The sequence below is a fragment of the Perna viridis genome, chromosome 4, assembly GCF_037379345.1.
Source record: "Perna viridis isolate PV_CMFRI_1.1 ecotype Kerala chromosome 4, ASM3737934v1, whole genome shotgun sequence".
NCBI classification, from domain to species: Eukaryota; Metazoa; Mollusca; class Bivalvia; order Mytilida; family Mytilidae; genus Perna; species Perna viridis.
In genome coordinates, this window is record NC_142448.1 from 39,882,496 (window position 1) to 39,895,316 (window position 12,821).

General features: G+C 31.5%; 1 protein-coding gene across 1 annotated transcript; it reads left to right on the forward strand.

Moving 5' to 3' along the window:
• The first annotated feature begins 2,536 nt into the window (after positions 1 to 2,536).
• LOC148620045 (uncharacterized) lies at positions 2,537 to 12,199 on the forward strand. Its single transcript, XM_088580629.1, has 9 exons — positions 2,537 to 2,782; positions 4,469 to 4,612; positions 5,129 to 5,295; positions 5,490 to 5,646; positions 6,544 to 6,702; positions 7,309 to 7,401; positions 9,240 to 9,335; positions 10,019 to 10,112; positions 11,017 to 12,199. The coding sequence occupies exons 1-9, from the start codon at positions 2,602 to 2,604 to the stop codon at positions 11,054 to 11,056; spliced, it is 1,131 nt and encodes a 376-aa protein (XP_088436755.1). The 5' UTR covers positions 2,537 to 2,601; the 3' UTR covers positions 11,057 to 12,199.
• Positions 12,200 to 12,821: the final 622 nt, after the last annotated feature.

The window sequence follows — 12,821 nt, forward strand, 5'->3', positions numbered from 1 at the left end:
ACAAGCTGTAAATACCTCACAAAAGTAATCACTTTTTCTGTTAACTTGTTTAAAACCCAAATGTAACAGATAGGTACACCTTGATTATTCAAACAAAAGTATCAATAAAAATACGTCCAATTAGATTTAGTGAAACAATTTCATAAAATGTATAAGTATAAGGTATTCGTGTTAATGCCAAGATAAAAAAAGTAATCACGTTTATATAGCACATTAACATGATAATATTACGCGGGATTCATTTATCTTGAACTTTGTAAAAGAACTATTAAAGTCATCGGTATACTAGAAAGCAGAATAGAGTACCTTCGTATAGAGTAATTTATGATTTTATTTCTTAACAAGAGATTCAATATTAGAACAAATAATACATAATTGAGATTTAACAATGATATATTGAAGATAACCGTGAAGGATTATAAGTTTATTCAAATGTATTTCCAGACTTCAATGATTCTCCTTAACCTTTCGATGTGTATTTATTATATTGCAGTAAAAAAAAACTAGGATGTGAAACCCCATTTTTTAATTAAATTACGACAGGTACAACCATACTTCAGCATCTCATCTTTTTATTTATAGAAGAATTTTGTAAAACTGATAACTAATATATGGTAACGAAAACCTTGACTCAACAATTTACCGGTTATACTGAGTTTTCATTCATTAAAGTTAAAACCTCTCTACCAACACGGGTATATCGAACTAATTGGGAAATATAAACATCGAGTTGTGGAAATTAAATGTATCGTCTTAACTAGTTGTAACAACATTTAAAACAAATAAATTATGTCTGATTTGTTTTTTTTAATTTCTAGGAACAAAGTCCGAACATGGCAAACAGACATACACAACAAAGAAAATTAGTTAACTAAAATAATACATACAAAGTAACACAAGCAACTGAGCAACTCGGACTGCATTAAAAATTGGAAGCATGAACTTATTTGAAGAGCTGCTTGCCCGAATACAAGCACATACAATTGTTGCTAGATAATCTACGAAAAATTACAAAGGCACATTTTCTTTTAGCTACTTATTAAGTCAATGTGATAATTGTATATATGTACATTATTTGAATATCTTTGATGTATATTCTTTACCATTACCAAAAAAGAAATCTAAGTTTGCTTTATCATCACCAAAAAAGAACTCACAGTTTGATAAATAAAATTGACAAAACGTTTTATCTACTTCACCAGATATTTTGCTATATCACATCATGGCACGATGTGATATGGAAAATTTGCCGTTGTGATTATGTGGTCATAAATGTATGTTTCATTAGCTACAAAACATTTCTGGTCGTAGGCGACGTTGTGACGTTTTACATTGTTTCCCTCAACAACTGGTGACGTCATACATGAAGACAGAGGATGGCTAGAATTCTCGCAATGAAAGATTAAGTATATCAAGCGGCCAAATCATAGGAGGAATCAGAAAGAAAAATGTTTATAATTCGCCAAGGCTCGTTTGTTGAAATCAAATAATTTGAGTTGCTACATCGTATTTTGCTATGTTCAACTTTAACTTTTTATGAAGTTTATGTATCCAGTATAATTTAAAATATTCCTTGGTACAATTGAATCATAAAATTCAATCGGAAAACACAGAGAAAGTCACATTATGAATAATAGGTACACTGTTAGGACTTTCGTGGATGCGACTCTTCAAACATCCATGCTATTGTGTTGGCGTTCTTAAGTCATTGTTTTGCGACATTTTTTCTAGTAATGTAGCAACTGATTTCCGCTTACTTTTCACTTTCGTTTCCCTTTTTGTTTTAACAAGAGTTATATTTTTGTATAAGATATACTTCTTTTGCTACGCAGATAGCCTTATTTTCCGTAAATATTTCGCAAAAGGAAAATACGGAATTTTCTACGTCCAATTACATACAAATGTACCCTACACAAGACGTCTGTAAATCTGTTGTTTATGGACTCGAATATTGCATCCCAAGTTTGGCCAATGTACTGATCACGACAAATTAGACATATTACACAATTGATCAGATTTGTTGATTTGTAATTCATATTTCCATTGACCTTGAAAATTTCTCTAGTTTTATGACACCGATATTTCCTTCGGGACAAGTGCGCAGGCGCTCTTACACCGATCACAAAGCACCAAATCTCATGGTGTAGGGAACATCGAAGTATTAAATTTAATTTTTAATCAATTAAATTATAAAGAGGGTGAAAATATAAAACGTTAAGTTCATCTTTTTATTTTGCATCTTTTATATCTTGAAATACGATATAACCTATGATATGCATCTAAAACATGTCAACGGTAAAATGCATTTGTATTTAATATGAAATTATAGGCATTCACCTATTTGACTTCAATGAGTGTGAAAATTAATATGTTTCAAAACAAAATATTAATAGTATCAATCGTTGACTGCTCTAAGTTTCTCACGACTAGTACAAAACTATTTTATGATATTTTCGTCTCTCGATGTTTTCTGCACTTCCTGTTTATCCTAAATATAATTCCATCCTATAAAACTCCACGCAAATGAAATGTAATGTTAGGCTTTCCTGTTTAACTCATTTGATTGCAAGAATAAAAAGTGTTTTCAAGTGAATTTTAAACATGTTCCTCAAACATAAGTGGTGTATTGTTTACTTTCTTCCAATATTCGTAGAAGCTGTCAGTGAGAATTCAATAGAACGGCAGGTCAAGAGTATGACGTCGGAAAAGATGCAAGGTGAAACGATTCTACCTAAAGATAAGCAAGTTACAGAAAAGGCATCTAATCGGACTCCATTTGCAGGTAAAGGAAAATTGTTAAAATATCTTAATAATATACCACACATAAATAATATACAACGCATACATGGACTACACAAACCAAAAGCAAAAAAAAAAAAAAAAAAAAAAGATATCTTCTGAACTAAACGTCAAAATGTCAATGATGGATATGGAGGTAAAAGGAAATGAAAACAATAATTGTTACACAGCTTTTTTTAACTCTGAACTATAACAAAATTGAAAATAAATTACCTAAAAAGACAACGACAATTTGGAAAAATCAGAATATATTATTAGTATAAATCGGATTCGAGTATTTCCCGTTTAGAACTTTGAAATGACTATACTGACTATACTTCACCTCCTGAAACGTGTAATGCTCCAAATGCCGCTCACACGATACCAACGAAACACGCACATGAAGCACGTTGTACAAAACACGATACACGAATGATCGTGTCGGCCAGAAGTATTTATCTCAGTTATTAGTGTATTACGGTACCTAACTGAAAAACACGAAACTTTTAATCGATTATAGTTTATAGTGTTCTTCTGTTCGTCGTATTTTTTTTTATGATTGTTAACATCATACATGTAGTTTGACTTTAATGTGTATTATGCTTTAATAAATGCATTCAAAATATGTCAATATATATTTGGATATAAAATTACGTTCATTTCCATTATACATCGTACGTTGCGATAACATTTTCATTTGCTGGGAGTGTGAAAGTGTTGAAATATTCAAGTGAAATTCCCAAATTTTAGTTAATGAAGTTAACAGACATGGAAAACAGACATAAAATTAACTAAAATTATACATACAAAGTAACAAAAGCAAATGAGCAACTCGGACTCCACTAAAACTGGGAGCATGGACCAGGTGCACCGGTAGGGTACGCGTCCTCTGCTTTTCTAGAAACACCCGAAGAGTTGCTCATTAAAAGTCAAGTTCGGGGTAGACAAACGAGGGAATGTAAACTATGACCCGTTGAATAAATCAGTTTTCATGGTGCTGATGGATACACCATAACGATCCACGAGTTCATGATGACGACCATAAAACTGTAGTGATGACTTCAATCTTGTAGCAACATAACCCTGTTCCAGAAGCCTATTTGTTAGAGTTCTAGCGCAATACAAAAAGTCTGCGTAGTTTCGGCAAGCTCTGGCATAAGGTATAAGTTGTGATATGAACATTCCATACGCAGGAGCCGAAGGGATGGTGCCACAGATGAAAGGAAAGTTGACAATTCTAAATGAAAAGTCATCACGTTTGTCGTAAAGTTTGGTCAACAGTTTTTCTTTACCATCGATTTCTAGGTGTAGGTCAAGATATGAGGCTGACTTCATAGTGTTTGTAGTATCCTTTATCTCAAGTTCTTTTGGGTAGATGCGATGTACCAAATCCCCGAAAAATATGATCACATACATGCAGATATTTTACCACACAGCTATTAAAATATATTTGTAAGCAGGTTATGTAAATGGAATATTACAATTTTGAAAACTCAAAACATAATACTAAATCAATCGGAAATAACCTTGGTTTTTAGAATTTCCTGATAAGTATGATGTAATAACTAAACGGACACAAATAACTTTTCAGCGTGAATTGACGATTAAGATATAGGACATAAACATTTGCAGTTCATAAAACGTTAAAAAATAGAATTGTTGATTACTAACTATCCTTCGAAATTTACAGATGAAATATTTGAAAGCTCGACAGGAAAGCAAGAATTAATAGTCACGAATCCCGAGTTAAAAGAGATAAACACAAATAGCCTTCATACACTTTCTGTTGATATGGAAAGTACAACAAAGGCAACGGCGTGGGTAACTTTTGAAGGTAATAGAATTTCATAGTTAGGGATTCTAAGCGCGCACAAAGATGTTAAAATGTGGTAAAGTAGTTACAACAAATGCCACAGTATTAGCAACCTTTGAAGGTTACCAAATTTAATAATAATTTCTCTTCAATGAGTGTTTATAAAACATTCATAAATATTAAACGCGTTTTCATATCTAAATAATTGAATCCTTTTAATCAATCGTGTTCATTTTACTTTATTAGATCAGTTCGCACTTTCATCAAATACCACAATCAAGGACAGCGGCGGCATAGGGTTAGCGGAATAACAGAATTCTTGGACATTTTTCAACTGACATAATTTGATTGCAACGGAAATACATAATGTTACAGACTTACAAATGTTTAAGGATAGTAACACACAAGCGACAAGTTTTTTTCCGGTAATAAATCCGATTAAAATGATTTGCTTCTTCTCCATGTATGTATTGAAACCTTTCAGGTTGAATATAAAATTGTCAAAATGAATTCACTTCATTACTAAAAATATTTCAGGTTGTGCAAATGTAAAGAATATTGGCGTCAATTCAACAGAAGAAGTCACAGAGGCCTTAAGGGAGTCTTTCAACATCGCGCAATTCCGTTCCAATGTAGAAAAAAGTTTTTACAGCTGTTCAAGACGTTGTTTAATGGAAAGAGAAATCACTTATTTTACATATTTCGTAAGGTTATACAGAAATATAAGAAATTTTATTTGAACAAATTTTTAGTATGCCGACAATACAAAGATATCTTTTTACATGATTAGTTTAATACATTGATATATTTAATACACATTTCTCTTGACGTTTGGAATATCCGACGCAATATGCATTTATTTATTTTTTATTAAGATAATATATTTGTTTCATAATAGAAATCAGTATGTCTGTGTATTGATTACCTGGCAGTAGATCAACTTGTTTACTTGGAAGTTGGGAGAAATCATTGTATAGATCAGAAATATTGTAGAAGATCTAATGAACTCTTCTGTTCCAATGGGAAGGGTGTTCCTGTTTATATTATTAAAAATGGTAAATCTACAAATAAGTGATAAAATATCATAAAGTAGTAACAGTAGTAATTATAAGTATTTTACAGAGATCTATATCTTGCAATTGTACAACGTAACCTTGGATTATACCAGTTAACTCAACTTTCCGGTATTTTTTTGGTATTTTCTTAACGTACATAGAATAACTATGTCACAGCGTATTGGTCCGGATACCAAAAAATAAAATACAAGAAAAAAAGTCACATTATAAACAGGCATGTGTGACAAATCTCGAAAAATTCGCACCTGCACCTTATAATATCCGGTACGTCTTTGGCTTTGGTGGTATCAGAAGCTATTGGATCAATCCGACAAAAAGACAAATTAGGCCACTTGAAAAACAATATTTTTAATGGTGAAATTTAGAACCTTTTTTTTTTTACATTAAAACACAATCAAATATTACCTGTGTATTTATTCTTTAGACTAGAGGATTATCTTATACATCCTTTAAGTAACAGTTGTATTTCATTTTGTTTGTGTACAGTTCTTGGAAGGTATAAACTTCTCTCATTTACACCATAAAACATCCAACATTCCTTATAAAGAATTCCCTGTAATAATCCCCAACCCCCATACATTATTAAAATGAGTTTTATATTTTTATGATAATCTAAACTGTTATTTCTAATTTCTTTCGATATATGCTTCGTATAAAACATACTTTAAAAACTTTTTTCCTAATTCTCCCCTTTCAAACTAATCAACTCCTAAACACCTTCTTTATCCTTGTCCTTATTCCTTATATACCATAAGAGTGGGAAATTTACCCAATACAAGAACTGTAGATGTTAAATCATGGTAATATGAATTCTTCTATTGTCTTAATATTATTATAATACATACAAAACGTATCGGAAATAAATTTATGTTACAGTACAAAGGAACAATTATATTAAATCCCAAGTCAGGATTCCTATGAATTGTTGTAGTATCGGAACAGATCTGATGACAAATGAGGAACTTAATGGCGAGACATGCTCACAAATATTACGCAAAATGCCATGTAATTTTACAAGGATAATGTTCCCACTAGGTAATTAACCAAAAAGAAAGGTGAACCCCCAATTTGTTCTACATTGCATCTTCTTCTTTATCAAATATTTAAAAAATATAACAAATTCAACATCATAGATATATTAGGCTTCTCATTTTTTTCATTGCCCATGCCAAAAAAAAAAAAAAAATGGTCATGTATAGTTCAGTATGTTGCCGTATACTACAGTTTTATGAAAATCAATCAAGAGTTGATTCATGCATATTTGAAACCTACTAAAGTTATTTTTATGTCTAATTACGAACACTTACATATCACATAATCATTTCATGTTTGACATGTTGCGCTTTTGAGGTGAGTGATTGTGTATGAAATTGACACATGGCAATAGTCAATGATCTTAATTTGGTTGATATGGTTGGTTTAAGTAGGAGATGAATGTATGTTTTTCGCAATAATACGTATCTGAATACAGAAAGTACCAAGTTCACAAAATAAAAAAAAAATATAATAAAGAGACCAACAATTGTATCCATTCTTCAATGAGTTTTCTACACCTTGAATGGCCTTTATCATAGGATTGTCTGTATTTTACATGGACTTAAAAACAGCTTTACAATTTCCTTGCCTTCATTTTTTTAAAAGGTTCAAATGGATTAGTGGAATGGATATGTAAATCTAGACGTGATAACGTGTCTCCTCAGCCATATTTTAGACTTCTCCTCAATACAGTTTCGGGTAAGTCAGTTTCAAATTAAATGTATATTATTTTGTATAATTTGTATACTCGTCGTGTGAAGGCCAGAAATTTTAACAATTTGCAGAAGGATTCTTCTGTCGAGAGGTAGGACTGAGTACTATAACAGCAGACCGAGGCCATACTTAATACTAAAAGGATGTCGAAAACCAATATAAAATTTGCCAAATCACCTTACAAGTAGCGCTTTTAGTGCAAAGTTAAGCAGCAGAAAGTGTGTATTGAAATAAAGAAATAAACCGAATAAAACTTTTATTAAAAAAGTTTATTATTGGAATGGTTTACTTTTAATTCGGTCAACAATTCTGCATAAACAAAATTTACATTTAACTAATTTTAAATAAAATAAGAATAAAATAAAGCTAGCAATTCACTTTGACAAACAGAGTAAACAACTTATTTTAAGCGGTGCTTAAATGTACATTCCTTGAAACGTTCACGTTTTTCCCATGTTAGCGTTTGTGGATCTATTATCGTTTTGCGTTCAGTTAAACGCGCGATGAAAGCACGATAGAAGCGTTCGTTTAAACGCACAATACGAGCATTCGTTTAAACGTACGATGGAAGCGTTCATTTATTTTTGTACTTTGATTTTTTCCTCGATTCAACTGTTTTTTGTATATTATTTGCTATTATTAATTCATATATTTTTTAAATTCAATTTTCTATTTTCCATTTCATCATTATTTGTTCATATTATAATTTGTCATCTTTCGTCTATCATGCATTTAAATGCTGTGATAGTTCGTCTATCGTGCGTTTAAACTCACGCTAGCAGCGTTCGTTTATCTTGCGTTTAAAAGCAAGAAAGAAGTGTTCGTTTATTGTGCATTTAGTGAGCGTTTAGCGTGCGTTCATGTATCGTGCGTGCGGGAAACCTAAACGTCTCAACGCGGGTATATGTTACTATACAGTCAAACCTGCTACACTCGATAATCATACGAACTACAGCACATAACCATTTTATTAATCGAGCGTGATATGATTAACATTAGTGTCAATTTATACTTGATATTGAAAGAGCAATTAAAGGAACCAATGTTATAGCAGTAATCAAAAGAATGTAATCCAGGGACAAAGACCAGCCATGGAAAACAGACATACACAACAAAGAACATAAAGTAAGCAAAATCATACATACAAAGTAACAAAGGCAAATGCGCAACTCGGACTCCACTAAAAACTGGGAGGATGAACCAGGTGCACCTGTAGGGTAAGCGCCCTCTGCTTTTCTAGGAACATCCGCCGAGTTGCTCATAAAAAGTCAAATCCGGGGTAGACTAACGAGGAAAGGAAAACTATGACCCGTTGAATAAATCAGTTTTATGGTGCAGATGGATACACCATAACGATTGTCATATGCTTTTTGCAAGATAATTTTATGTTTTGCGCAAACATATTATAATGATATGAAGCAAACCAACACAAAAAAATCAGTTGATAATCATTGGATTACCATATGTATCACTTTAAACTGAATACATCGTATTTACGGCTCATATTTTGATCAGTACTCATAATAACATCTCATACAGTCCTTAAACTGATTCACGTTACTGGGTTTGACAGAAGATGATTGACACGATCGCTCACATTTTCACAACCGAAGATCAATTCGATCAGTTTTAGGAGTCACGTTATGAAAAATTTCAATCGGTTGATGGATCAATAACTAATAATATACTGATCAATGGCTGACGACAAATCACCATTATAGGAACATAATTAGTTAAGATAGTGTAGCATAGATGCAATTGTTTAAAATTGTAAAAAAAATGTAAAATCATCTTACGACATCTAATGTTTTATCATACTTCAGATAACAGCCAACCAGAAGACCAAACCGACATCAATCAAAAGAATGAAGGCACCGAAAAGGACCATGATAATACTACATCAATCTTTAGCACTGCTGGTACAAATATTATTGATAACTCGTCTAAAACAGAAACACATATTGTAGGATTTAGCGCTTCACATACATTTGAAATATATTCTTTATCTTCTAATACGCAAGGAAATAAAAAAGTATATATAACGCATATATAAATATAAAGTATATAAGTATATATATAAAAAATTCGATGATTCACACTGTGAATTGAAGTCGGTCATTTCATTCTCGGACTTTCTCCCGCCAAAACGTCACAATTTTAATATCAATCAAAATATAAATAAATCTATATGATGATAATAGGACTTTGAAACATAGCCACAAGGATGAAACAACCAATGGCGAACAAGGTAACAGTTTACTTGATTATAAAGTATGTTTTAGAGAATATCTAAATAGTTTGCTTGATGTGGAAGGTGTTATTATATTCAGAACAAAGTTAATTGGAGACAATTGATTAGCCGATCCCCAACTTAATTTGCTTATTTAATATTAAACAAATCGAATCTAAACGCAACAAAAAGTTAGCACAGTTAAACGCAATAAGATTGAAATAATAATCCTGCGTTGCCTTAAAATATTATATAGGTAATACAATAGTATTGATAGTAATGATTGTGCGATTAATTAAAGAATCAAATCAACAGTGATATGTTCTGATAGGCCTTTTGCTGATAAAAAATGTTTTGTAATATTTGTTACAGATGACTTTCCTGGAATCTACGTTTACATTGCTACAATGCTTGTGTTTCTCATACTTACTGCAGTAGTGCACATGTATCTTGTTTGGCATAGAAGGTAATTAATGTAGTAAAAAATCAATATTCTCCAAACAAAATTATGGGGTTCTCAGTCCGTTAACGTTGTCGGCAATGGTGTATTGTAGATGAACTATAATATATTTGTAAGATGAAAGTTAGAATGAAATACATTGTGTCATTCAAAATAATTAATGAACAAAGATTTAATTCATATATACGATGGATGTTCAAAAAGTAGGTTCCGAAACAATTTTAAGATACGATCAACTTTCATTTAAAATCATGTCCCATCACTGAAACTTATCGGCGGATATAGTAATTCCGATCTCATGCTTTTTTGATTAAATCTTAAATTTGTTCATTGCGACGCAGTCGGTATAGTTTTACTTTTTACCTTTTGACCATAAGGACGCTCTTCTATGGAAATGCATATCACAATTATGTTTCCCGATTGGTCAAATACTGCTAACTTAGTGGCGTAAAAAAGAAATTGTAACAAAATTTTGAAATTGCTTTTCCAAAAATCTATCGAAAATTTGAAATTGCGTTGAAAAAAAAAAAAAAAAAAAAAAAACAATCGAAAATTTGAAATTGCGTGCTATGTGTTATTTTCCTGAAAGAAATGTAGAAACTATAAAAAAACATAATTTTACTGCGTCAGCTTTCTTTTTTTGGGATTTTTAAGTTTTGTTGTTTATTGTAGTAGTGTTTTCGATGTTTTCTTTCCCTTGTCATTTTCTAATTAAAAAGTCGCTTCAGGCAAACATTTTATGCCAAAAACTCTTTAATACTATTATGTACTTGACTGCCCTAAAAGATAAGAATTATTAAAAATATCACTCTGAAATTTACCAAGTAAGAATATTAATGGTATTTAAGATAAGTTCTTAGAAATATAGCCATGAATATAACTTTACTTACAATGACATGACCTTTTGCAGAAAGAAGCGGACTTCAGACGAGGACATACATCCGACGTAGAAACTGCATCCTCGGTCGATCATACGCAAATAGACATATTTCTAGAAGCTCATTTTTTGCCTGGCGGATACTTCTGATAATTCAATTTCTGGAAACACAAGTCATCTTCTGCTCGGGTGTAAACAGCATTTGTTAAATACATTTGTAGATATGACATATTTCCTACAATAGCCTTTCTTTAATACTTACAAGTCTAGAAAACTATAAGAATATAAAACAGGTAAAACGCAGACAAGTCTTTTTTATGCGCACGAACCAATGCCCTTTGGGTTGAAAATTCGAGAGCTCTAGACTAAAAAATGAAACAAATGTCATATGTATATATTGGATATGTATCTATGATTAATCATCGCATTGGCAGAGGAGGTCCGGGTTTTGGAATCCCCCTTTTATTTGAAAATATAATTAATGCAAAATTAGAAACAAAAATGAGCTTGTCCGTTTTTTTTTTTCATTATGTTATATCCTATATGATTTATGTATAATATTCATTTTACTGTCTTATTTATTCATTTTTTTTAACATTACATCGGTTCACCCGAATCTTAAGTATAGTAGTCATACGAAAAGTCATCATATCTCCTTTTTATGTTCCTAAAATTGGGAAATCTAACATGGTAAACTAAGAAATTGTGATGGCACTGACAAATCAGTAGAAACTTTTCATGATCAATAAACACAGATCTTCATTATTATCATAAAATTATTCCCACTGACGTAGTAGCAAAATTTTCATTGTTCATGCTTGGAAATACTAGGATGTCTGTTGTATCAACCGTTTCATATTCAGGTTCTCTAAAGACTTGTCTTTCTCGGTGTGTAAGTATATATGACAGGTAATAAAAATAGAGATCGATGTAATTATAAGTGCCAATATTACACAATAGGATTCAGCACGGCAGATTATCTACCCTTACATTGTTCCGAACAACTATCTTTGTATTCCGTATTTAAAAAAGTTGTTCGTTAAGGGAAAAATAATGCATGTTAAACAATAGCCTGTAAATATGTTCCATTTCATTCCAAACCCTACGTCCTTTTGATAAAAAAACTATACAGTCTTTTTGACATAGTGCACATGATGTTTATTGACCATATTTGATTGTATTTTATAAACTCACCTATTTTTATCTATTTTGTAACATTTATAAAATAAATAATATTCATGCACACAAATGTTTATGTATATAAATCTGTTAATCGGTGTAAAATTTGGCACCTAAAAATATTTACTTTGACAACATGTAGTCATAGAATGACCCAGATACAGACTCACAAGGGACTATTGTAAACACAGTCAAGCAGAAATGATATATGATTATGTCCATTTTCTTCCGTATTATGTATGCATGTATAATTATCTAAAAGAGTTGACATGGGAACAAAAATTCCTATGTTTACGACAAGAATATAATTCAAGTACAAACTGGACAAGGAAATAAATTTACACAACTAAGAAAATAAAATAATCAGAATAACGCATATATATAAGCCTGTATAAGAGTACTGGTGGGGTTTGCGCCCTCTGCTTTTCTAGGAATTCCTACCGAGTTCCTCATGAAATGTAACGTTCTTAGTAGCCCAAAGAGAAAAGCAAAACTATGAGACGGCGAAAATATCTTTTCTCATAGTGAAAATGGAAACATCAAAACGATCCAAGAGTTCATAATGATGACAAAAAAAAACAAAAACAAAACATACAAACAAACTAACAAAAACAGGAAAGTATGGATGACGGTGCTATAGAGTAAGCGGAATTATTGAT

Excerpts from the sequence above, each read along its gene's own strand:
- LOC148620045 (XM_088580629.1), top strand. The coding sequence starts at position 2,602 with ATGTTCCTCAAACATAAGTGGTGTATTGTTTACTTTCTTCCAATATTC. Across the intron at positions 2,783-4,468 it reads TAATCGGACTCCATTTGCAG|ATGAAATATTTGAAAGCTCG; the intron begins GTAAAGGAAAAT and ends CGAAATTTACAG. Across the intron at positions 4,613-5,128 it reads GGCGTGGGTAACTTTTGAAG|GTTGTGCAAATGTAAAGAAT; the intron begins GTAATAGAATTT and ends AAAATATTTCAG.